Source organism: Urocampus carinirostris, chromosome 5 (assembly GCF_059441175.1).
Source record: "Urocampus carinirostris isolate Australia breed hairy pipefish chromosome 5, RoL_Ucar_1.0, whole genome shotgun sequence".
Lineage (NCBI taxonomy): Eukaryota > Metazoa > Chordata > Actinopteri > Syngnathiformes > Syngnathidae > Urocampus > Urocampus carinirostris.
This window is the reverse complement of record NC_142353.1, coordinates 37580001-37607397: the sequence shown is the minus strand read 5'-3', so window position 1 is coordinate 37607397 and position 27397 is coordinate 37580001. Positions and strand designations below refer to the sequence as shown.

Sequence of the window (27397 nt, the reverse complement as noted above, 5' to 3'; positions counted from 1 at the left end):
AGGAGGACTACTTTAACAAACTCGAGGCAGGGGTCTCCAACGTTGGTGCCCCCCGAGGACATGTTCTGAAAATAGCTTCCCAGTGGTCATTGTGATTTTCCAGTAAAATTATTTTTATTGGGTGACCGAATCTATTTTTGTAATAATTGGGCTAGTAATAACATAGTAACAACATAGTAATAACATGATAAGTTGTTTTAGAAATTCAAATAGATAAATAAATCTAGTTCATGGGCTTCACGGACAAAATACATTTCAAGTATTGATAATTATTTTTAAGCAATCGATGAGGAGAGTAGAATGAGTAACTATTCGTGAATTAAACACATTTAAATGTATTTATTCATCTTTTTATTGATTTATATACAGGAAATACAACAAAGACATTGCAATTTATGGATTTTGTAAAGCGAATGAGCAAAAAAAGTGTGCAGTTTTTTAAACAAGCTATTTGGCTACCTTTTTAGCTTTGTAGCTAGCTATCTTCCCGCCTTTTTTGTCACGTGGCGAGGTGGAGTGGAAGGGGTGACCGGACTGGAAAGGAGGCAGGAGGCAGGAAGGGAGAACTCATATGCGTTGACGAGCATAACTTTTATTTAACAAAATAAAAGTCGCCCAATACTCCGGGACGAAAACAGTACAATACAGAGTTCTTCCGGCACGAACTCAACAGGACAGGGCATAACAGACGGAAAATGTTTAAAACTAAAACAGGACACGGCATAACAGATCGGGGAATGTGTAATGAGCCAGCACCCGCCAAACCCACAACCCAGCCTAAAGTAGCAGACCAGCAATCAGCTGATCTGCTGCAGCTTGAGTTCGGGGGCGCGGCAGACTGGTCACCATGGCGACCGTGACATTTTTAGCTATTGAGCAAGCTATTTAGCTGGAATTTTATATATTTTTTGACATTTTATCTAGCTAACATTTTACATTTTTGCTATTTAATAAGCTATCTCGCTAGCCTTTTAAAATCTTTTGCATGCTATCTAGCTAACGTCTGACCTTTTTTGCTATTTAGCAAGCTATCGAGGTAGCCTTTTTATATATTTTTTACATGTGATCGAGCTAACATTCCACATTTTTCGATATTTAGCACGCTATCTTGCTAGCATTTCACATTTTTGCATGCTGACCAGCTGACATTTTATCTTTTTTTGCTATTTAGCCGGCTATCTAGCTAACATTTCACCTTTATTCTATTCAGCAAGCCATCTAGCTAGTATTTTACATTTGTTACATGCTATCTAGCTGACTTTTAACCTTTTTTTTACAAATTATCAAGTAAAATTTTGGCCTCCTTTCTAGCTAGCTATTTAGCTTTATTTTTAGTTTTCTATCCGGCTTTTTTGATGTCTTTTTACTCTTGGAAATTCAGATCAAAGAGAGTGCCCTTTGCTCCTTTTAGTAACAAAAAGTAGCTCTCAGCTTGATAAAGGGTGGAGACTACTTGGTGTAGTGCTATGTCTGTAGTACTGGTCGGGCTGCAACAACTAGTCGACGTTGTCGACAAAATTGATAAGCGAAATAGTCGAAAAATAATTCCATGATATACTTTGGTGGCCAGACACTGAGTGAGGCATCGTGAATGATTCTAATATTTGCTGAGAGTCACTCATGCGGCATTGTTCCTCATAAACAATCAACATCAAGTACACATAGCAAAAAAAGTTTGGGAGCATTTTAGCTCGGATACAGCGAGTAAAATGACTTCTTGCAAAGTTTGCAAAGCAGACCTTGCGTATCATGGCAGTACCTCGGTGATGTATGAACAATTGAATAGATCCGTTTGACAGTTGAACAAAACGGAGTCTGACTCGCCTCTGTAAGAGTCAAATAACAATCAAGCCAATACGGTTTCGATGATGTACATGTTTTACCGTTTTGACAGACTGTGCTTAAAATTCAATGCTTCCAGCCTAAAGAACAAACGTCCTTTGTTAAAACGTAAAAGAAAAACCACAAACGTCGTTTGTTAAAACGATTTAATTTCAAACAGTTAAGTATCATTAAGTGTTGTTAGGAATTAAATGTATCGTTTACCAAATTGTTCGAATTGTATGACTCCGTTAACCAAACACCTCTTAACAATGCATGCTCGCTTCTTTTTGAGAAAAGATGGACAAGAATAGCCGACATTTTCACACGGGGGCAGATTTATTTTCTTAAAGTATTGAACTAAGTGAACTCCATCGAATTAGCCGAATTAGCCGAATTATTGTCGCTCTTCGGCGAGCCTCCTTTCTCGATTCTCCCTCTCGATCTCCGATTTTCTTCCTATGCCCACGCCTTTCTCCCAAGCTGGCGTGTCGGCTCCTCCCATTGGGCCGGCCAGAGACTCCCCACGTGGGCTCCACTTCGTCTCCTCGATGTCTGAAAAAACTCAAAACAACACGCGTTTCCACGTCATCAGGGCTTTCTTCTCCAAACATCGCCTGCCATCTGCGTCAGAATTCTGTTATAAAAAATCCCCAGCCAAAACCCTCCGCAATTGGAACGGCGCGACCTGAAGCTCAAGCTTTTCCTTTCCCTCATGTAGAACTTAGATCAGGGGATGGTGTAGATCACAGGCGTCAAACAGGCGGCCCGCGGGCCAGATCAGGCCCGCTAAGGGATTGAATCCGGCCCGCGAGACAACACTCAGAGAAGCGCAAGAGAAAAACAAGCAGCAGGTTGAAATATGTCCACTTGATGTTGCCAAAGCCAGGTGCCTCGAACAAATGCTGTACTTATATTTCTTTCTTTCTCTTTTTTCTCTCTCTCTCTTCCTCCCTTTTTCTCTCACTCTTTCTCTCACTCTTTCTCTCTCTCTTTCACTCTCTCGGTCTCTCTTTTTCTCCTTCTTTGTTCCTCTTGCTCTTTTTCTGTCTTTTTACCTTCTTTTGCTCCCTTCCTTTTTTCCTTTTCTCTTTTTCTCTCTCTCTTCCATTTTCCTTCTCTCTTTCTTTCCTTCTCCTTTCTCTCCTTCACTCTTTCGCTCTATTTCTATTCATTCCCCTCTCTCACCATTTCTCTTTTTATCTCTTGTTTTTCATGCTCTCTCTCTCTGTCTCTCTCGCTCTCTCTCTCTCTCGCTTTTTTCTCTCTTCCTCCCTTTCTTTCTTTGTCCTACCTTCTCTACTTCTCTCTCTCTCTTTCTCTTATTTCTTTATCTTTTCTCTTTCTCTCTAATCTATCCTTCCGGCCCTCGAGACAATGTTAGTTCCAACGTGTGGCCCCCAAGTTAAAATGAGTTTGACACCCCTGGTGTAGATAGAAATAGTCTGTAGTTTGCAATAGTGTGCGGTCTGTGCAGCCCTTTGAGACTCCTTATGATTAAGAGCTATACAAATTAAACATGACTTGACTTGACAGGCAATGCAGTTGACCACCAAATGTACTTCACACAGTACTTTTGTTTTAATCTGACTATTCGACCAATCGCTGCAACAGTCGACAATTGAAATAGTCGTCAGTAGCAGCCCTGAGTATCTTCTTGGTTTTTTACCTCACTGTGAATGTGTGAAACTGGAGTGTCGTGCCCAATTTCATTGTCACAATATGTTAACCCATTTTGTAACAATGACAATAAAGGTATATTCTATTCTATTCTAAGTACTAACAGTGCACAAGTACGTATAGAAGTGCATTCTTTTGTCCTGTGTTCTTATCCTACCATTATTGAGTCACGACTTTGGTGTTTGACGACCAGATGAGGGCGCTGTTGTTGCTGTGCATGATCGTGGGCGTGGCCTGTGCAGGCCTGCATGACATCATCCAGAAGAGCGCCGAGCGTAAGAAAGGTGAGTGCCGTCGAATAGAACGTTTCTATTTGTTTAATGAAATCTGAAGAGTACATGTCAAGTTATCGTATTTTCCACGCTATAAGGCGCACCGGGTTATAGGGCGCACCCCCAAAAAATAGTTTTTGGTCCCATATTTTCCATACATAAGGCGCACCGGATTATAAGGCGCTACATTGGGAACGTGGACAAAACAGTCAGATAGTTCAGTCCAACTTATTCCCCCCTTAACATTCCCAGAGCTTGCAAAGAAGCAAATACGTGTCTCAGACAGGTACGAAAACAGTTTCTGTACAATGTCACTTAAATGCATCGTTCCAAATATCATTCGGAAGGTTAAAGTCTTGGGATTCAAGAAATGCCAAATATTTCTTAGTTTCCATTTTATTTTTTGCTGGCAACTGTGTGGACAGCAAAGTAAGAATTTTATTGTGCAGGGAAACGGGATTCTTTACAGCGCATATGACAATAAAGACTTTGAATTGAATTTAGTTTAAAAATAGACTCATCACAGAAACATCAAGATCGTTCTAAAACAAGATAAATATAATAATAAAATATAAAGCCGCATAGCTCACCTAAGTTCTCTTGCAGCCATCACGTTCAATAATGATACGTAACCATGGTCGTCTTACAACCGTGAGTTTAGTAAATCCAGGAGAGTAAAATATTTACAAATACAGAATAGTAAATAATGTTTTCTCTATGCCGTAGTGCAACCCAACGTGTGATTCACATTCATCTTTTTCGGCCAATTGCAGGCTTTGTTTCGCCCCTTTAGCCTATGCCAGCCTGTAAATGCTAAAAAGAATCCGCCCCCTTTACCTCCGAATAACTTTAGCCAATAGTGACTGATTCAAATGATGATTGACACATTGGTTAGCCAATGAAACGCCGGTATATAAATCCCAGCATACACCGCGGACGACTTCGCCTTCGGGGGAAAATCGAGTCGGCGGCTGCTTGCCTTAGTTGCAAGACTTTGCGACTTAATATTGATCTATATATAAGGCGCACTGTATTATAAGGCGCATGGTCAGCTTTTGAATAAAATAAAGGCTTTTAGGTGCGCCTTATAGTGCGGAAAATAAGGTAATACAAATATGTCTTTTTGGGGTGGGTTTCATTGATATTCTGTATTGATATCTGTGACCTCCCAAGGGTAATGGTATTAGTATCGATCTCGAAAAAAATAGTGTTGGAAAGCGTGGCGGGTCGTGCATTTCACACCTAAGCCTTCAGTAGAGGTAAGATCTTAAGCCAGAGCCTGACTCTCCTCAAATGTCAATCATTACGTTCGGGTCGGGCCGGGCTTCTCTCTTTATCCCGGAGATTTATTTTTATTTTCATTATCCACCCATCATTGTTCTTCTGCCTTTCTCACTTAGGAAGTAGTTAAGGACGTACTGCTGCTGTGGTTCATGGTCCAATTTTCAACCAGTTAAAATGACGTACAGTCTTAAAAGGTTTACGGCAACTCCGTAAAGAAAATCTGTCAATGATGGGAAATTGGCAGTCAATGTGACCTCTGCAGACAAAGAAATATAAACAATGTAAATGTTTATACAGTCTTGTTTAACTTAGATTTTGTTACCAAAGACAGGCTTTACATGTAGCACGTGCCCTAATCGTCACTTCCTTGTACAGACCACACTCGGTGGCATCAGACACCGACAGACCCAGGGAACCGGGCCAAATTCCCTCTGCTCCTCCCGAGTCCTCACAAATAAAATGTGAAATTTCTTCAGACTGCAAATCGAGTTCCTTTGTCAGGCTTTGAAGTTTCTAAATTATGTCCAGCTTTTCCCGAAAGTCTGTCTAGAAAATGGCTGTTAAAGTAAATCTGCCACCAATTTGATTTCTTCTTCTCCTTCAGCCATTGTGGGTTGACCCTAAACGCTATTAAATCAACACAATGATGTATTAGCTTGTACTTATCCAGTTGTCACTCTCACTTTGGTGAATTACCACCCTCAAGGCTCAAATCGCTGACGTTTCGCTAGGCCTTCCAGAAGGCCCTGGCTTCAGGTACTCGACATCGGATTGGCAAAAGCAAAAGCTTTATCAACACTTATTTCATGCCAGAGGGCCTGCAGAACTGATTTTGAAGGCCTCTCAGGTAGATTTCTGACCCTAGCTACAAGTAATGGCTGAAATGTGATTGGTTGATTCCTTAAATATGAAAGCACACATCCGTAAGCAGCACACTTAAGGTAAAAGAGAAGAGTAATTTGTAACGAGACAATTACCCGGGCAATTGTGAGAGTTGAGGCTGGATTTGGCAGATGTTAGCATGTAACCGTTGCCAAGAAGTTGTTGGCACGTCGATAGCAATAAGGAGATGCTTTAGGGAAAGTCTAAAAAAAGCACAACTATAGTAATAACACTGTTACTACACCAAGTGAACGAATTTCGCCCCATTGACAACGAATGGGTTTGATTTTTCCCATCCGTAATGCATATGGCCCATACATTTCAATGGGTCGCCTTGGTAACCAGGGAAGTTTCCAAGGGCGTCCCAACTGGGTCACTGTCGAGCGTCATATATTTTTTTAGCTTCTTTTGAATCTTTCTTCTGGGGCTAAGGTTTTGGCTTGATTCCTAACCACGCGTCTACTTTGGAAAACGATATGCAAATGCACGACCTTATAACTGAAAAGTCCGGGAGCGCAAAGTTTTCCGATGCACGCTTCTGATTGGCTGCGGAGTATGCAAATTACCGAACAAACCGAAATTTCAAAACCGAACGACGATTTCGAAATTGGAATAAAGCAAACATTTCGATTTGAAAAAAAAAAAATCTTTCGTTATTTTATTTTATTTTTTTCTTGAAAAAGTTGTTGGCCACCCAGGCGGAGACGTTTTGTGAGTTGTACACCCGACGTAAAAGATCTGGGCAGACGTTATTTCCGACACTGCTAACGGGTGGATGGCACATGGCCACTGTGCTTACAACAAATTATTTCTAATGTGTTCCTTAAGGACGGAATACAGTAATCCCTCGGTTATCGCGGTTAATGGGGACCGAGACCACCCGCGAAAACAGAAAATCCGCGAAGTAGTGGCCCCCCCTTCAAAAATGCCTAAAAAACGTATACAGGTATACAGTATACAGCCATCGCAGCTTATTTCGCTTGTTAACACTACATATTGAAAATAAAAACAGTGCAAATGTGATATTTGATGAGTGTTTGTGAAGCGTTTTGGGAAACAACCGTTAAAAAAATGGTCTGTGTTCATTTTAATGAAAGTGTAAGAGCTACCTTTGTTGAAGATAAGACCAATTTGTTGAATGGTCTCGTACGTGTTCAAAGAAATGCAGGAATCAAAATGACGTAAGAGGGAGTTCTTTTTATTGATACACAATTTCAACAAGAGACTCAGCGAATCGAAGATATGCGTGTGTCTTTATAGTTTTCAACATAGCACGTGTACCCGGTTTGGCCCCGTCCCTTTTCACGCCCGAAGGCGTACATGCCCAGGGTTCCGTCCTTATTTGGAAGTGTTCTTAAGTTTATGCCAGTTTATGTCACCTTGCCCTTTGCCGTTATCTGTTGTCCTCCCTTAAGGAGGATTGTTTATACTAATTTGTCCGCAGAGACCTTCGCGAGATGTAAACAACATTTCTCCCAACTGTAAGCAAGTCTTTCTACATTTCTTTCTAAATGTATGCAAATCTATTCTACAAATGCAAGTTTATTTTCTACAACACCTTCTGACAATAACAACATACTTTAGCTAGTGGCATCAAACGGCTTTTACAAGAAATACATGAAACCACACACAATTAGCCGTGTTTAGGTAGTACAAACAACCGCTCGGTTTTGGTATAATAAAGTTAAACTTGACATGAAATGTGACAGAAGAGAATATACTCACGTCGCGTCGCCGAGTTCCCTCCTTGATAAACTGAGCACCACATAAGAAGGGGATGAGGTGGGAGGAGTTGAAGGAGGGAGGGGGGTGGGGTTGAGCGAAGCAGCAATGACTAAGCATTGTGTCGGGGCGGCAGTAACTCAGGAGGTAGAGCGATCGTTTTAGGATTAAGGGATCCCAGTTCGAGTCCCGGCTTGTCCGTGTTACATGTCGAAGTGTCCTTGGGTAAGACACTGAACCCCCAATACCCCCAATAAGCAGGTTAGCGCCTTACATGGCTGCACAGATCACGGCCGCTATTGGTAAATGTGAAGCACAATGTAAAACGCTTTGGGAAGGCATTGACTTGAAAAGCGCTATATAAATGCAGCCCATGTGTCAGGGCCTCCTCCTCCCCTTCACAATAAGAGTGTCCACACCGTGTCCTCAGTTGACATAAGCTCGCGCTCAATGGCGTCAAGTCAAAAATGCTTTTATTGAGAAGGTAAGGTATATTTTTTAGACCCGCGAAGCTCTGAGCCTGCAAAAGTGGAACCGCGAACTAGCGAGGTTCCACTGTATAGTTAACATCACATGATTCTGATATTTTTTAGGCTAGCAGAGAAGGCCTTGCAGGCCCTGAGGGCCCACCACTGCCAAAACGCAGTGTCCCATCGCACGTTTTTTCACAAAACATTCACTATTCCCCGCAGCGTCCCTCCTCAACCCGCAACTAGAGGGCATCGTCCCAGACCGGGTCCCGCCTCCAGCCACACCCGCTATCCCCGCCACTCCAGAAGACCTGCTTCTCCGGGAATCCCTGCCATCCGACTTCCTTTTCGGCGACAACGTCAACCTGGAGTGGCGGGAGTGGAACGGTTCACTTCCCGACGGCGCGGTCGCCATCTATAACGGCTACACGGAACGGACCGACTACGTGTGCATGTACAAGTGTGAGGCGGGGTTCTACAACGCCGACCTGGGGCCCTACTGCCGTTACCCTTACGGAGACGCAGAGTACCGCACCTCCGAGTTCCACATCCTGGCCAACAGGGACAACTTTGAGTTCCTGGAATGGAAAGAAGGCTCCTACGGTTCGGTACCGCCACACTCTGTGCGGACCTGCCTCGGCGTCGGCATCTTCGTGGGTAGGAACAAGTACGGCCTGGGCAAGGTGGTGCCGCAGTTCGAGGCCTTCTTCCTGCCATGGGAAGGCGACGAGTACTGGTACAAGAAGTACCAGGTCCTGACCATCAACAGGGACGCGTATACCCAGCATATCTCCCACGTTCGCTACGACTTGGATGATGTGGCCATCTTCCAGTACCCGCCGGAGACCATGCGCATGTCCGCAGTCACCAACAATGAGTGCCAGGTAGGGAATTGTATAGTAAGCTACAGTGGAACCTCGGTTCTCGACCATAATCCCTTCCAGAACCCTGTTCGAAAACCGATTTGTTCGATCACCGAAATCATTTTTCCCATTAAAAATAATGTAAATCGTTTTAATCCGTTCCAACACCCTGAATGTTTACCTTGAATGTTTAACGTAAACATGAAACTAACCTAGGCTAATCGTACTTTTGCGTTATCGTTATCGTCCGTACGAAAGATTACGCTAACATGAACGTGTAAAAATTTAAAAATCAGGTCGTTTACAAGTCATTTAGCACCCGGGTCTCCACAACAAGTGGTGAGCGGTTCATTGGAAAGGGGGCTCCGTTCAACGTAAACATAAAGCTAACCCAGGCTAATCGTACGTTCGCGTTATCGTAATCTTCCGTACGAAAGATTACGCTAACATGAACGTGTAAAAATTTAAAAAAAAAGGATAAAGAATTATGAATAGGATTTCTTACCTTGGTGGTGGTCAGCAGAAGGCGCAGGCAAGATCAGGAATAGTTGTACGCTCTACTTTTCTTTTTTCACCTGTAGCAACTTTGCTGCTTGCACTGACTTTCTTCAGAGGCATAATAAAAGGCTATAACACCCGTACGCCGCTCAGCATCGCACCCTAGCGTACGCACTCACGCATTACCGGCGTTCGAACTCCGATTTTCTGAGCGAACAGCGAAGCAAGAATTTCTCAACATTTTTGGTCGGACTCCGATTTGTTCGAACTGAGAGGCGTTCCACTGTACTTTTAGTTCTGTATTTCTCAGATTCCAATGCTATTAAATCCACTTGTTTAACCTGTTTTTCTATTTTCAATATGCAAGTAATCATCACACACACACACTCATAGTCACGTTTCAAAGATCCATATTTTTGTCACGAGACGGGACCAGATCGGAGGCAGGAGGCAGGAAGGATGAACTCAATCGCGTAATGACCAGTTACTTTTATTTAGCAAAATAAAAGTTGTCCAACACTCGGGGACAAAACAAAACAAAAACAGGCTTACAGGCAAACAGGAACTCAGACTAGGAATACTCACAAAATAGGCTTTTACTCAGAACAGGCAAACACAGGTTTCCTCAAGTCAAACAGAACAGATTAATGCAGAACAGAAAACGCAATGAACCAGCCACCGGCAATCCCCAAAACCCCCCTTAAGAAGCACACACGCAAATTAGGCGATCTGCTACAGCCGGTGCCCAGGGGGCGGGGCCAGCCGGTCGCCACGGCAACCATGCTGGACATGACAATTTTCAGTCTGATTCCATCGTTTTAATACGTTTTCAATGTTTTTCCGTTGTATGAACTTCCCGAACGACCCCTTCAAAGTCCGTTTAAAACAGGGGTGTCAAACTCAACTGGGGGCCACGTGCTAGAAAACAAAATCTCACGGGGGCCCGACTAGTTGGTTCAAGAGAAAGAAAGAGGGAGAGCAAAAAAGAAATAGAAGGAGAGAGATAAATAGGGAGTGAGAACTAGGGGGACTGGTAGAGAGAGAGAGAGATACAAGGTAAGAGAAACCGAAAAACGGAGAAAGAGTGAGACAAATAGAGGGAGCACAATAGAAAGGGCACAATAGAAAGAGAAGGAAAGAGACAGAAAAGAAAAAAGAGAGAGCATGAGAAAGTGAGAGAGAAAGATAAAAAAGAAAGAGCTAAGAGAAGAAGAAAGAAAGAGAGGGAAAAGATTGACTATGAGAAGGACAGAAATTGAGAAAAAAAAGAGAGAGAGAGAGAGAGAGAGAGTAAAAACAGACAGAGAGAGAAAAAAGAGAAAGAGAAAGAGGTCAAGGGATTGAGAAAGAGGGTGAGAAATTTACGAAATAGAATAAACAGAGAAAGACAGATGGACAGACAGAAAGGAAGGAGAGACGGAGAAAAAAAAGAAAGAGAGCAATCCTAACCCTAAGAGAGAAATAGATAGAGAGGGAAAAAAAGGAGGAGAGAGAGATAGAGATAGAGAGAGAGAGAGAGAGAGAGAGAGAGAGAAAAAACCTACCACTGTTGCTTTGCGATTGGTGCCTAGCTTGGGTCACATCAAGTGGACATATCTAAAACTGCAGCCCATTTTTCTCCTGCGCTTCTCTCAGCGATGTCTTGCGGGCCAGATTATAACCTTCGGCGGGCCTATTCCGGCCCACGGGACGCCTGGTTGACACCTGTGGTTAAAAACTTCTGGGCTCCAATAGACAGAAAACAATCCGGGAAAATTCAAAAATTTGACTTAAAATGTATGTTGAATTTCACTGGAAATTTGACCAATTCAACATTTATTTGAATCCATTTCTCACAGTCTGAAAAACTCTATTTTAAAAAAGAAATCAGTTCCAGTTGTTAATTCCTAATGTTTTTTTTGGGAAGACCGGAGAGCAGGGCATTACAATAGTCTAAAAGAGAAGTTGTAAAATCCTGAATCACATATAAAACTGCTTAAAAATAGCCAAATGCTCAAATAAATCCATAACCCGAAATCTAATTAAAATCACGTACATAGTAAATATTAATATACTGGTAAAATTTATTATCGTATTATCTTATTATTATGATGTGTATTTTGCACCACATCACTTAAATGGCACTTGTTCACAATTTTCGTTTTCCCTTTTATGACTGCATTGTTTTCCACTTTGCCCTTCCCCTTATCACTAACTTTCTCGAGACCCATTATTAGGAGCAGAAAAAGGAAATAAAACCAACAAAATCATACAAAAACGAGATGTGGTCCCTCTCAAATAAAATTGGGACGCCGCTGATTGACTGAACATGAAGAAGAGATCAAGCAGGGCATTATCGCCATCTACTGTTAGGGAGTGTAAATGACCCCCTGTGTTTTTCTTCTTCTCAGCCTTATTTTCCCAAAGCAAAGCCAGCTACCAGCCTTCCTGTGCGGAGATTGCATGTTCTCCCCGTGCCTGCGTGGGTTTCCTCCCACATTCCCAAAACATGCATGTCAGGTTAATTGGCCGGTCCAAATTGTCCCTAGGTGGGAATGAGCGAGTGAGTTGTCTGTCTCCATGTGCCCTGCCACTGGCTGGCAAGCAGTTCAGGGTGTCCCCTGCCCACTGCCCAAAGATAGCTGGGATGGACGGATGGATACCAATTTGGAAGCCAGTATTCCCACAGTTTTCTAAGGTAAATTTGACCCTAGGTTCATGTAGAGCAGGGGTGTCCAACTCATTCTAACTCGGGGGCCACACGATAGAACAAACATTCTGTCGGGGGCCGGACTAGTAGATTAAAGAGAAAGAAAAAGAGATAAAGAAATAAGAGAAAGAGGGGGGGGAAAGGAGAGAGGGCGGGACAAAGAAAGAAAAAGAGAGAGAGGGAGAGAGCGTGAGAAACAAAAGATAAAAAGTCGTGAGAGAGGGGGAAAAGAGAGGGAGAGGAAGAAAGAAATCAACAGAGAAATAGAAAGACAGAAGGAGAGAAAAGAGAAAAGAAATCGCAAAGGGTAGGAACAGAGAAAGAGAAAAGAGAGAAAAGGAAAAAAAGGAAGTCGGAGCAAAAAAGGTTAAAAGACACAGAAAGAGAAAGAGACAAAGAGCAACAAAGGAAGAGAAAAAGAGAGACACAGAGAGTGAAAGAGACAGAGGCAGAGTGGGAGAAAAGGGGTGGAAAAAAAAAAAGAGAGAGAGAGAGAGAGAGAGAGAGAGAGAGAGAGAGAGAGAGAAATAAATACAAGTACAGTGTCTTTGTTCGAGGCACCTGGCTTTGGCAACATCAAGTTAACCTATTTCAACCTGCAGCTTGTTTTTCTCTTGTGCTTCTCTGAATGTTGTCTCGTGGGCCGGATTCCATCCCTTAGCGGGCCTGATCCGGCCCGCGGGCCGCCTGTTTGACACCTGTGATATAGAATGACGTTGAATTTTACGGGCAGGCGGTGAGCAAGACGGTCACCATCTCCAAGAACAGCGAAAAGGAGACCACCTGGAACATGGGCCGGGCCACGGCGCTGGGCATCACGGGCAGCATCACGGCCAAGATCCCTCTGATCGGTTCGGGCGGCTTAGAACTGAGCGGCGAGAAGACACTGCAGTTCTCCCGAGGAACCACCCTGGTGGAGACCCTCGAGCACTCCGTCTCGGTGGAGCTGGCGGTGCCTCCCAACCATTCGTGCCGGGTGCGGATGGAAGGCCGCAAGTTGAAGGCCGACGTCCCGTACACGGCCCGTCTCAGCCGTACGTACCGAAACGGAGAAACGCAGTGGACTTCCGTGTCGGGCACCTACGACGGCGTGCAGATCGGAGAAGTTCGGGCTGTGGTGGATCGCTGCCTTCCTGTAGAAGATGCCCACCCGTGTCCGTGATGGTGAAGAACCGTATGGCAAAACGTGCTCGTCTGTAATAAAGATTTGGCAACACTGCTCACTTGGTTGCGTATGCTTCTGAGAGTCCATTTCGATTTACCGTAAATTCCGGACTATAGAGCGCACCTGATTATAAGCCGCACCCACCACTTTTGAGGTGATTTGCCACTTTAGTACTTACCCAAGCCGCACCCATGTATAAGCCCGCATTAATACTTGTGACTCTATCACAAGTTTAACCCAGACCAGGCTGTACGATCCACAATTGTAACTACATAGATAGTACACAATTTGGGTATCACAATTGCCATCATAGATGGAAAATGATACCCGTAATTAACGTATGATGCAGACTTGTAAAGTTCGGATCCCAATGAAAGTAATCCAAGGAAACAAAATGTATATTTCCAAAGTTAAGGGTGGGAAAATATATCCACTATTGTCCGCTGCGACAACAGACAGATCTACCGGTAACTCAGCTTTACCCCAATTCCCATCAGCCCGCGTTTGCTCCGCCCCTTCTTTTTGATTCGTCCGTAGAACACATAACAGAATAAATCTCTAAAATAAATACATTACAAAAATATACAGTTTCAAATACATATTATTGTCACGAGGTGGAAGGGGTGACCGGACCAGAACGGAGGCAGGAAGGGAGAACTCAATTGCGTAGACAATCATAACTTTTATTTAACAAAATAAAAGTTGTCCAAAACTCCGGGACAAAACAGAACAAAAACATTCTTACACTCAGAATGGTCAAGTACAGGTTTCCTCCGACTCAAACTAAACATGACAGGGCATAACAGAACAGAAAAGGTGTAATGAGCCAACACCCGCAATACCCACAACCCAACCTTAAGTAGCAGCCACGCAATCAGCTGATCTGCTTCAGCTGGTGCCCAGGGGGCGGGGCAGACCGGTCGCCACGGCGACCACGACAATTATACATGGTTACACATATTTACGAAGAAAGACGGTACACCGAGAGAGTTTTCAAAGCTTTAATAATAATAATATAACTTTTATCCCAAACCGTGCCTGTGAAAGGTACCAACACGCTAGTAGGATCACGCTCGCAATGTATCAAACTTGCCTGTTAAAATAAAGCATCCCGTAATGTGAAATTCACGGAAGATCGTCCTCCACTTCCTCCTCATAACTATCGCCATCAAGGGCGTCTTCTTCATTATCGGAACGTACCTTAACTTTACTGACAATTTATGCTTAGAGTTAGAGTTTGAAGTCTTTCTTGGCGCACATATTCTACTGGTCTTTATCTTACCTTTAATACTCCAGCGCCCCTGGTGGCCGTTAAAAAAATTACATAAATTGTCCGCTTCACTGAATAAGCCGCAGGGCTGAACATTTGGGAAAAAAGTAGCGACTTATAGTCCGGAATTTACGGTAATTACAATAATCAGAGATTTGATACACTCATCTTCGCAATACCATCCCTCAACGTCATAACGCGCCTAGTTACCAAACGTCACTGCGGCACCAATGATAATAACAACAATAAAAATAAACATACTATTTATTATAACGGTTCTGATATAATAATAGCAACAATAACAACCATAGTTTTAAACGCAGTACTTCCAATCTCCCTCGTATCCCATTTTCTTCATCTCTGTATTCCGCCAGTAATGTTTTTCTGTATTCAAATTTGTTTGATCTCATCTTGTAAATTATTCCAAAGTTTGACTCCAAACACAGACACACACATACTTTTCCTGGTGGTTCTCACCTTTGGGATTTTGAATTTACTCCAGTCCTTCAAGTTATAATTTCCCTCTTTCCGAGTGAATCATTTTTGTATGTTTTCTGGCACTAGGTTTTTGTTTAAAAAGCAGTTGTGAAGTGAAAATTTTTATTAAATCATCCAATTTTAATTATTTGGACTGCATGAATAAAATATTGGTATGATCCCGATATCCTTCCCTGTGTATGGTTCTTATTGCGGGCAGCACGGCGGCGCAGTGGTTAGCGCTTGTGCGGCACAGTTCATGTCATGGGAACCTGTCGTGGGTTCAAATCCAGCTCCAGACTTCCTGTGCGGAGTTTGTATGTTCTCCCCGTGCTTGCGTGGGTTTCCTCCGGGCACTCCGGTTTCCTCCCACATTCCAAAGACATGCATTTCAGGTGGATTGGTTGGTCCAAATTGTCCCTAGGTTGTCTGTCCCTGTGTGCCCTGCGATTGGCTGGCAACCAGTTCAGGGTGTCCCCTGCCCACTACCCGGAGATGGCTGGGATGGGCTCCAGCCCCCCCCGCGACCCTAATGAGGATAACCGGTACGGCTGATGAGATGACATGAGATGAGATGAGATGGTTCTTATTGCACGTTTTTGAAGGATAATAAGGGACTGTTGTGAACTTTTGTAATTATTGCCCCAGACTTCTGCACAATATGTTAAGTATGGCAGAACTAGAGAACAATATAATAAATACAATGCATCAGTATGTTTTAGAAGTTGGGGCGGCAGTAGCTCAGGAGGTAGAGCGCTCGTCTTGGGATCAAGGGATCCCATTTCGAATCCCGGCTTGTCCGTGTTACATGTCGAAGTGTCCTTGAGTAAGACACTGAACCCCTAATACCCCCAATAAGCAGGTTAGCGTCTTACATGGGAAATGTGAAGCACACTGTAAAGCGCTTTGGGAAGTCATTGACTTGAAAAGCGCTATATAAATGCAGATCACTTCCTTTTTTTGTCAACAAATTCGACTATATCTGCTTTAAACTGCAAAATCTTTTCATTCTACACGTTTGAGAAGTGGAATATTTTTTCGATTTGAGTTGAAGCTGTCATTAGGGTGGAATGGTGGGTCCTCAAGTCAGAGCAGACATACAGCAATATCACTGTATTAGATACACCCTCACCTCCGTCACTGAAATGGACGCATTAGGACAAAGACATTTTTTGTGGACTGTCCGCCAGATAAGATGGAGGATCATTGACATGAGAGGACAGCAAGATTACAGATAAGGGTCACGGAGACAAAGTGCGGCCAGTCTGTCGTCTGATGCCGCATCAGCGAATCTTCTTACTTCATGTTGATCTTTCCTAGGCTCCTCACCCCTATGTGTTTAAAAGTACATTTCCTGGTTTATTTAGGAAAATTGTTTCTACACGATGCCTGCAATGCTCCCTCGTGTGGATTAAAAGTGAACTGCAGATGAACAACACTTCATTATAATGGGATTGTGGCAGTCCTGCAGTCAGGTTCTATTTCCTCTCTTCCCCTTTTGCTTGCCTTTGTATTTTTAGGTCACTTGTTTCTTTGTTTTGATTTTGACTCCACATCTGGTGTCACTTGTCCTGAATACTCTCTAATAGTGTTCTCTCTAAGCTGCGCGCGTTTGCAATTGCGCACTGCTCGCACATTCTCAGCGCGCAAGAAAATCTAGCCAGCGCACAAAAATGAGGGCTCGAAATTACTAATTACGAAGCAAATTAAGTCAAAGTTAAAGTGCATGAAGGTAAAAATACACGGGTTCCCCTGACGTTGTGTCCCAAATGCGGTATTTTGAAGTCGAGTCGAAGTAGAATGAAGTTGGGTAAAGTTAGTAGAGTTTGTGGAGAACCGGCTTCTTCGGCTCGGCTCACTAAAAGGAACCGGCTCTTTCGGGTCCGAAACGGCTCTTCAGGTTGTTTTTGCTTCTTGAATCCCTACACGACCAAATGTTATGTAAAATTGTGCACGAAATGACTTAAAGGAATGGGGGTATAGAACAAAAAAGAAAAAAATACCAATATGAAAAAGTAGTGAAAAGCTGAGAAAAAAGAAACAAAAGGAATGAGAAAAAAAGAAGGAAACATTTAGAAAAAAGTCAGAAAATAAAGAAAAGAAAGAAATGCAGGAAAAAACGTAAATAGAGAACAAGAAGAAAAAAGTAACAGCTCGGAAAAAATAAACAGAATGAGATTTTTTTTAAAGGAATTAAAAAAAAAACACGGAAAAAAGAAAAAAAAGTTTGTGTTGCATTCAAATAATTTCCAATGATATCAAGTGAAACTTGTTGCCAAAATTGTACTTCCACTCAAAAATGTGATTAAGTACAGTTCTGTATCTTACAACTGACTAAACAAGCCCCCAAAATTATTAATATTATGCGACAAAATATGTCAGGAAATAAAAAGAAATGGATATCTTGTGAAAGAATCGTAAGATGAAACGACGTTTGTAGGCCGTACAACCTTTGCAATAGTACATGAGTCAATTCATTCAAAAGAGAAAAATCATTTTGCATTGCCGGAAACTCAGCAAAATGTAACTTGATGTCAAGTTTTGGACATGTTTGATAATGACTCAGTTGCCACACTTGGGATTGCCGTTGCTCACTGTTGTTTCAAGCGTTGCTCACCGACTTTGTGTGAACGCTCAGACCTGTGGAAAATTACAGGGATCATTGCTCTCTAAGCACACCTCTACTGCTTCACTATTTAAACACTCCGTTTTCTGGGCTCAGTGCTAGTTTGTTGCCAATCCCAGTGGACAGAAATTTTGCATCACCAGGGGTTCTCAATTACCACCTTCTGAATTCCTGGACTGCTCAAGAACCCTCTCCTTCCTCTCAGACCACGATTTCTGCCTCTGGCGTTGAATCTACTATTGCCGTTATACCTGACGTTGACGGAGCCCCGTCCATAATAGACACTGGACTATTTTGTTTCCAATCGTGGGTGATATAAGCAACTCATTTTCTGTTTCGGGTTAAATTATTTAGGAATGAACTTAAAAACATATTTCGATAGTTTGGTATTTATTCTACGTCAGAGGTGTGATGTCCCAATGTGCCGAAAGCCCACCACAGGAGCACCAGGGGACTGATCACCTGTTTAACTGGTCCTCAAAAAACCCAGAATGGCATGGACCCTTCCCAGCGACGGATCGTTGACGTTTCTCCACATACCCACGGTTCTCAAAAATAATTGATGCCTCCTTCATGAAGAGTAAGACTTGGTATTATCAAGCCTTGTTTTGGGTCTGTGTTTTTCTCTACACGGTTTTCAATTTCCTTCCTCTATGGAGTGCCTTTTGTTACTTTCCTTGTCCCCATTAGATACTGTCAACTATCTACCATAAGAAAATCATTATAGTTTGATTTTTAACTGGTTTGTAATATTATTGACATAATCAGTGGCTTTAAAAACATGATAGATTCTTAAAAAAGTATTTTTAAAATTTGACTACATACACGGGGCAGCACGGCGGCGCAGTGGTTAGCGCATGTGCGGCACAGTTCATGTCATGGGAACCTCCTGCGTGGGTTCAAATCCAGCTCCGGACTTCCTGTGCGGAGTTTGTATGTTCTCCCCGTGCTTGCGTGGGTTTCCTCCGGGCACTCCGGTTTCCTCCCACATTCCAAAAACATGCATTTCAGGTGAATTGGCTGGTCCAAATTGTCCCTAGGTGTGACTGAGCGAGTGAGTTGTCTGTCCCAGTGTGCCCTGCGATTGGCTGGCAACCAGTTCACAGTGTCCCCTGCCCACTGCCCGGAGATGGCTGGGATGGGCTCCAGCCCCCCCGCGACCCTAATGAGGATAAGCGGTGTAGCTGATGAGATGAGATGAGACTATATACACATATATGTATATATAAACAAATTTTTCCTTCATACAAGGCCGATGTTTTGTTTTAGTGGTTGACAGAGACTGTTTTAACCTTATTTCCAAAAATAAAGGATAAGCTAATATTATTAGAAGTCATAAATCAAACTGGCAGCGTTTTCGAGCTAATAAGTGTAGAATGGCCAACAGCGAACTAAGGACCCAAGCGCAGAAGAGCCAAGGCCCTTTGTGTTTTAGGTTTTTGTTTCCTTCCTAATTTGCATCCACACATTACCACATAATCGTATACATTTTAGACTCGAAACGTCCCGTTCTCACAGTGAGTTGTTGTTTTATCTGCATCAGTTTTGAATAAACACTGTTTATTGTATCACACCAATCAATGTGTTTCTTTATAGTCAGTTAATTCACCGCCAAATTAACGAACGTTGACTCAGTAAAAAAGTGTAAAGGATTATGAGACGGATTTTACATTAAGTTTATCGTCTGTTACTCAAGGTAACACTAATCTAAGGTAGTGCCCTCTTTTGGAAAGTGAGGAATTCGATTTGGCCCCTCAGATATCCCACTACTATTCTTAAAAACGAAACCCATATGATAGAGTTTGTATGTGAAAAGTAAAAATAATTCAGTAAAACAAGTGCTTGGAAGGGGATGTATGTAAAAGCTTATTCTAGTTGGTCTCAAATGGCGTCCATTACTTTTTAGGAATACTCTTTGTCAGTGAGTTTGATTGATGACCAATGTTCCCTGTAAATTTCCAGGGGTCTGAGCGTTCACACAAAGTCGGTGAGCAACGCTTGAAACAACAGTGAGCCACCGTTATCCCCAGTGTGGCAAGTTAATTCATTATCAAACATGTCCAAAACTTGACATTTTGCTGAGTTTCCGGCAATGCAAAATGATTTTTCTCTTTTGAATGAATTGACTCGTGTACGATTGCAAAGGTTGTTAGGCCTACAAACAATTCTTTCACAAGATATCCATTTCTTTTTATTTCCTGATGTATTTTGTCGCATAATATTAACATTTTTGGGGGCTTATTTGGTCGGTTGTAAGATACGGAACTGTACTTAATCACATTTTTGAGTGGAAGTACAATGTTGGCAACAAGATTCACTTGATATCATTGGAAATTATTTGAATGCAACACAAACTTTTTTTTTTGTTTTTTTTCTACTTTTTTTTAAATTCCTTTAAAATATTTTTTCCGAGCTGTTACGTTTTTCTTTTTGTTGTCTATTTACTTTTTTTCTACATTTCTTTCTTTTTTTCTTGCTTTTTTCTAAATTTTTGCTTCTTTTTTCTTCTTCCTTTTGTTTCTTTTTTTCTCAGCTTTTCACTTTTTCATTTTGGTATTTTTTTCTTTTTGTTCTATTTCCCCCTTCTTTTAAGTCATTTTGTGCATAATTTTACATCATATTTGGTCATGTTGGAATTAAAGAAGCAAAAACAACCCGAAGAGCCGTTTAGGACCCGAAAGAGCCGGTTCCTTTTAGTGAGCCGAGCCGAAGAAGCCGGTTCTCGACAAACTGTACTAACTTTACTCAACTTCGTTCTACTTCAACTCGACTTCAAAATACTGTACCGCATTTAGGACACAACGTCAGGGGAACCCGTGTATTTTTTACCTTCATGCACTGTAACTTTGACTTAAGTCGCTTCTTAATCAGTAATTTTGAGCCCTCATTTTTGTGCGCTGGCTAGATTTTCTTGTGCGCTGAGAATGTACGAGTTTAGAGGGATCACTGTTGAAATTAGTAATTTTGAGCCCTCATTTTTTGTTGCTGACTAAACTCTCTTCAACGCATAAAGAAATAGTTCAGTTTATTGTTCAATTCAAACACAAGATGGACCTTTTTTTACAAACTTGTTTGTTTTATTACAAGGGTGAAGGTGTTTCAGCAAGGTTTAGCATCCGGAAGTGGCTCGCATCGATCCACCACACCGTTAACCTGAGAGACCTGTACGCTGCTGTATATTCCGGTAACAGTGGTCCATTTGGTTTCACCGTTGCTGTAGGTGCGTTTCAGACGAGCCGTGTATGGGATATCCGCTCCGAATTTCTTACCCACCAAGTGGATTCTGCACAAAGAGTTAGGCGGCACCTTGGTCACCAACTTGAGTTTGTGTTCAGTGGTCTCAGTGTACGAGGTCCCGTACGTGACTGCAATGTTGGTCTCAACGCTGAAGCTGATGGACCCTTCAGCCAAGTGGGGGATACCGGTAGTGAAGGTGGTGCTGGCCGCTAGGGAAAGGCTGAAGGTGTGTTGCCACCTATGCTCGACTTTGTTGCTCTTGATGAGGGTGTCTGTGACCACAGCCTCCAGGCAATCCAGGTTCTTGACACTGTCGTTCTTCATAAACTCGGGGGGATGTTCCACTACGTTGATGCCGTCGGTGTGGTATTTAATATCCATCAAGTGATCCTCTTGAATATTTTCGTTGATAACCATGAACATGTAGTCTTTGGGGTAGATGTACTCGTATTTGCCCCAGGGCAGGTAAAAAACCCGATGGCCAACGTGCACCTTTCCCAGACCGTATGAGTTCTTGCCGACGTATTTGTCGCTATCTTTGCAGTTCTTGACGGCGTTCCATGCCACCGAACCGTAGGCGCCCTCCTTCCATTCCAAGATTTCAAAATTGTCTTTGTTGACTAGCACGGAAAAGTCATCGGTTCGCAGAGCTTCGCCACTGAAGGAATAGACACACTGATTGCCTTCTTTGGGGTTAAGGTAGCCTGAATCGCACAGGTGCTTGCAGATGTAGTCGTAGCGTTTGGCGTAGCCGTTGTAAATGGCCACAGCGTTGTCAGGGATGCTCCCTTCCCATTTCTGCCATTCCAAGTTCGTTCCCTCGAAATCAAAATCTTCGGACCTTGCGTTTCCTGACGCATTTAAGGACGCTAGACGAGGTGACCCGGCGCCTGAAAGTTGAGGGACCACGTTGATCAGATCCGGGTCCATCACTGGTGCTGTTTAGGAAGCCGGGAAAACAAAAGAGCGTGATCGGAGATAATCTCAGACAACCGAGCAAGACGCTACGTTAAGTTAGAATGCAAAAGGGAGGTCGGTGGTTCGCGCCCCGGCCGAGTCATACCTAAGACTTAAAAAATGGTCGGCGGCGCCCTCTGTTGGCTGCGGCTGCATCGGCTCGCTACAACGGGTCAGGTGTAATCGACATTTCGTTCTGTGTACATTGTTACACAGAATGACAATACAAGGAAATTATTATTATTATTAATTATTATTAAAACTGCCGGGTTCCTAAAATGTAGTTATATTTCATTCGAGCTTTTAAATTGAATACATGTAAAACACATTCTGTGAAATTCATGTACCAAACATCAAACATGTACCGTATTTTCCGCACTATAGGGCGCACCGGGTTATAGGGTGAACCCCCAAAAAATAGTTTTTGGTTCTATATCTTCCATAGATAAGGCGCACCGGATTATAAGACGCTACAATGGGAACGTCGACAAAACAGTCAGATGATTCAGTCCAATTTATTACCCCCTTAACATTCCCAAAGCTTGCAAAGAAGCAAATACGTGTCGTAGACACGCGCGGATGCGGTGTCCGTACGATGTCACTCAAATGCATCGTTTCAAATATCATTCGGAAAGTTAAAGTCTTGGGATTCAAGAAATGCCAACCATTCCTTAGTTTCTATTTTCTTTTTTCGCTCGTAACTTTACTGTGCATATGACAATAAACATTTGGAATTGAGTTTAATTTAAAAAAAGACCCATCACAGAAACATCGATATCACTCTGAAACAAGATACTGGGAAAATATAAAGCCGCATAGCTCACCTAAGTTCTCACGTTCAATAATGATACGCAACCATGGTCTTCTTACAACCGTGAGTGAAGTAAATCCAGGAGAGTAAAGTATTTACAAATACAGACTAATGAAACATGTTTCTTTATGGCGTATTTTAGCAAGCTTGCTATTCACAGTCATCTTTTTCGGCCAATTGCAGGGTTTGTTTCGGCCCTCTAGCCTATCCGAGGCTCTGAATAACTTCAGCCAATAGCGATCGATTCAAATGATGATTGACACATTGGTTAGCCAATGAAACGCCGGTATATAAATCCCAGCATACACCGCGGACTACTCCACGTTCAGGGGAAAATCGAGTCGGCGGCTGCTTGCTTTAGTTGCAAGACTTTGCGACTTAATATTGATCCATATATAAGGCGCACTGTATTATAAGGCGCATGGTCAGCTTTTGAAAAAAATTAAGACTTTTAGGTGCGCCTTATAGTGCGGAAAATACGGTACGTAAATTCCAATTCGGCCTTCCAACTCCTTTCCGTAGTCTATGTCTAGATCCAACCCAAAACATACAGCTTATAGTAAATCTAACAATAATCTTAATAAACCATAAATCTTTAAAATTTGTGTAATATAAGCACTGTCAGACTGGGGGTAAAGCCAGCGTTAACTGTTTTCCCAAGATTTATGTTCTCCTCACTGGTTCCAGGGGCCGAAAACCAAATGTTTGCATGGATAGGAGAGCGTACTAGCCCCTGTCTCAATTCCCACTCGCACAGAGGTCCTCTAATAATTTCTTGGAATTTAAGATTAAAAGCTGTAATTTGCTGTATACATTCGAACTTCTCACTTCCCCTACCCACTACCTTATCACAAATTCTCTCCGATGCTCCTCAAGTACAGCAAAAAAGACAACAACAAAAACTGGAGATTATTGTTATTGCTTACGAGGGAGATGGCAGCTTGGATCTTGGGCTGAGGCCAAAGCCACGAAAGCCAGCAGCAGGAGCAACATCGTTGGATTCATAAGAGTGCAGACACAATACACGGAAGACCAGAACCAGATCTCCAAACACAGTCCTTGAGGGTCTGCTAGGAAATGATGTGCCGCAAATGAGTATATGTAGTCTACTGCTCAGCTGTACTTTGTGCCATCCTCCAAATAAACATTGACCAGCGCAAACAAACCACAGAGATAGACTACTTCCTGGATGGATTCCAAGATCTAGTTTGGCCAAGGGGTACCAGTAAGTGGTTGATCAAAAACATCCCATGGAACAGAGTATTTGCTTTGACCATCTGCCAAAACTGTTTGCTCACTCTCAAATACTGCAGTGCCATTGCCATCCTGAGTGCCGCGCTGTTGCCTGAGAGAAACAAAAGTCATTGCAGACCACAATTGAGAAGTTCATAGTAACTATTGTCAACACGTACTATAAATTACCAAATATTTTTAGCTTGTGCAGATGTGTTTCAGTTGAAGATTGTGTTTTTTTCCCCATATTGTCAATTTGTTGTATGGTCAATTGATACAATTAATGCATTCTATCTATCTACCTTGGTCATATCCCTAAAAAATAGCAAAAAAACACACACAAATTTTTGGGGACTATGGCCAACCCAATTGCCCGAACACCCAAACAGGTTAGGCACCTCGGCACCCAAGTTGGTCATGCTTTCGTCCCTCCAGATGAAACGGGACACCACAAAGCGGCCATGTCACTCGGGTCAGGGTGACACAACACACACTTTTGTTCAACAGCAGGGCCCAACCGCTTTCACTGGTTTACCCCTGCCGCATCATACAGGTGCCCAGCCCATCCATAAGAACGCGTCGCCAATCCCACTATCCTTTTACAACACCTCTCCACTCCTTTCTATCACCAACAAGAGCACTAGCTTCCATTATATTTAGACCTCTTTCCTGCAGTGCCCTCATAACACCATCCATCCACGTCAACCGCGGCCTTCCTCTTGAATGAGCCGTGGTGAGGGGCCCTCTCCTTGTGAGTGGAGGGAGCGAGGGGACTGGGGATCCTCTCCTCTCTATCTCTACTCCCTAAGAGACAGTAAGGCAAAGAAAAGGGGGCGGGAGACCGAAGGGTCTCGCAAACTCCATTTATAGAGTCACTAAATGTGAGAGGATGTGGAAGTAAAGCGACTGAGTGGAAGAAAGAGGAAATCGGAAGGATGATGACTAAAAGGAAGGTTGATGTGTTAGCCTTGATGAAAACTACTTTTAAATTTGAGTTGTGAGACTACTTTTACACGAAATCAAAATGTATTTTAATAAGGAATAAGGAAGTAGTGTCAGTTGAATAATTTTTATAGCATGGTGTTGAGATCTGTGACAATAATGACCGTTAATTCCGTTTTATTCACAGACCTTTTCCAAATTGGTGTTTATTTGCTTTAAAACTTGCACGGCAGCGCAGTGGTTTCCCACATGCTTATTTGGTATTTTGGTCCTGATTTTGTTCATAAATACCGTCCTTGTTTTGAGCACCTGCCTGCAGTTCCTACCTCCACCACATGGGTTCATTATTACCACCATCAAATCAAAACATGCAAATACTAATTGTGCTTTATCATAATTACCGTATTTTCCGCACTATAAGGCGCACCTAAAATCTGATTTTTCTTTTAAAAAGCTGACTATGCGCCTTATAATCCGGTGCGCCTTATATATGGATCAATATTGAATTGCAAGGTCTCGCAACTAAGAGAAGCAGCCACCGACTCCATTTTTTGCGTAGAAGAAGAAGTGCGCTGTGCATACTGGGAAATATTAAACCAGGATTCTCTTTTATTTGTGCGTTTGTATAAAGACCCTGAAATGGCTCCTATTAAGAGACAGGCTTACAACGCAGAGTTTAAACTCAAGGCGATCAGTCACGCAGTAGAACACGGAAATAGAGCAGCAACAAGTGGAGGAAGCATGATGATAAGCTGCGCCAAGTAAGGAAGACTGAACAAAGTTTCCGTGGCAATAAAAGCGAGATTAGAGGTTAGACAGTTAGAGGACACACTTGAACAGTGGGTTGTTGAACAAAGAGCAGCAAGTAGAAGTGTCAGTACAATAACTATTCGAATGAAGGCAACAGCGCTGGCACGGGAAGTTAACATTAAAGAATTCAGAGGTGGTCCTACTTGGTGTGTGTTTACATTTTACAGTTATTATGTTATTGCTTTATTATTGTTTTGCACTTGTTGTTTTTGCACATTACGAGTGTCACTACATTGCGATTGCACTAACGTTTAATTTACCATAACAGTATCAGACGTTTTTTTGCGTGTTGACTAAATGGAGGAAAAGTAAAATGTTATGCCTCGCTGTTGTACAAAGATGTTAAAGATGTTTCACGAAAATGCTTTACCTTAGAGAAAATAATAAAACGGGTGTTTATTCATTTTGGGAGTGAATGGAGTTGTGGGAAGCTTGTTTGTTATCTATTAATAAAGTTTGACTGACCTATCGGACTGTTTTGTTGACATTCCCTTTAGCGCGGCACCATCTAATGGTTGCGTAACGTAACTACATCCTCTACTGTAGCCAAGTCAAGTCAAGTCAAATTTATTTATGACGCCCTTAATCACAAAAAATGTCTCGAAGGACTGCACAGGATTACAATTACAAAATTGCACAATTACCTGATCTTAAACCAGCATGCACTTATAGCGCCTTATAATGCGGTGCGCCTTATGTATGGAAAAAGTTTAAAATATATATCATCGCGCCTTATAGTGCGGAAAACACGGTACTCAAATATCACTTCAATTTGTCAAAAACTTGAATGGAAATGCAATTATTGGCAAATAGACAGGAACTGGATTTGGAGTTTGGTCTGCCATTTTTTTCGTGCCTTGTTTTACCTGTTAGCAAGTACTGATGAGTACATGGAACTGATTAATGGATGAATGGCTGATTTTATGGAAGGTGAGATTAATAAAAAATACTTTTAAAGGAATAATAGTAGCGCTAAGAAAAACATTTCATGTTTATTCAGACATGTGTTTTTTTCCCTTCTGTTTCCTTAGAATGAATAACGTGTTTCTGTTTTGACTATTGAGCAAAAAATTCCTCGGGATGCCACGGTTGTTTTTTTTTTTTATTACTATTATCACAACCCTGTTCACTTTTGCATCTTTTTCATTATCATATTTCTGTTCTTTGAAATCCACACTGTTTAGGGTTGGTCTGCTTTTTGTAACTTAGGGGATTTAAACAAATATACAGGGCTCGGAGGAGGACATTTTAAACCGGTTGTTTTGTACGGTTCTGTTCTCTTTTGTCATCTCAACATTTCATTCACGTCTTCTCTCCTTGTTTTGAGTGTTTATTGAACTTTGAACTTATCAAGATGAAACGATGGCTGACTACAGAATCTAAATTGCTCCTTAGGGGAAAATATAAGTGCTTGTGCCGTGGCTGTTGGTTAACTTCAATGAAATACATCAATGAGATGAAATGAAATGACCTGCATTTATCAAAGCGGCGCTGCCACGAGCGGCTGCCTTTTCCAGCAGCTGCCCTATTGTTTTATTGTCTGCTCCTATCTTCTGTGTTTTTTCTTCCCGTTTTGACAACTCCACTATGGATTACTTCTATCCTATGGACATGGGTTTTAGCGCACAAAAAATGCGTGTATTCAAGGAATTTCAACTCCTTGCCCTGAAGAATTCTCGTGCCGGCGT

The 27397-nt window shown here is 42.3% G+C and overlaps 2 protein-coding genes across 2 annotated transcripts in view; one reads left to right on the top strand and one right to left on the bottom strand.

The window, feature by feature from the left end:
- LOC148366224 (natterin-3-like) overlaps positions 1 to 27397 on the top strand; it is a 163718-nt gene that overhangs the window by 2956 nt on the left and 133365 nt on the right. Inside the window, exons 2-4 of the mRNA XM_088335195.1 lie at positions 3695 to 3785; positions 8354 to 9015; positions 12915 to 13960. Coding sequence (XP_088191321.1) covers positions 3695 to 3785; positions 8354 to 9015; positions 12915 to 13343 — 1182 coding nt within the window. The 3' untranslated portion in view covers positions 13344 to 13960. The remainder of the gene's footprint in view (positions 1 to 3694; positions 3786 to 8353; positions 9016 to 12914; positions 13961 to 27397) is intronic.
- Positions 20730 to 23820, bottom strand: LOC148366230 (natterin-4-like). Its single transcript, XM_088336682.1, has 2 exons — positions 23651 to 23820; positions 20730 to 21894 (listed from the first exon to the last, which is right to left on the bottom strand). Exons 1-2 carry the CDS (start codon positions 23727 to 23729, stop codon positions 20819 to 20821), a joined length of 1155 nt encoding a protein of 384 aa, XP_088192808.1. The 5' UTR covers positions 23730 to 23820; the 3' UTR covers positions 20730 to 20818.

Coding starts and splice junctions, on each gene's coding strand:
- LOC148366230 (XM_088336682.1), bottom strand. CDS start 23,729: ATGAATCCAACGATGTTGCTCCTGCTGCTGGCTTTCGTGGCTTTGGCC. Junction 21,895..23,650: donor TCCAAGCTGCCATCTCCCTC/GTAAGCAATAAC, acceptor CTTCCTAAACAG/CACCAGTGATGGACCCGGAT.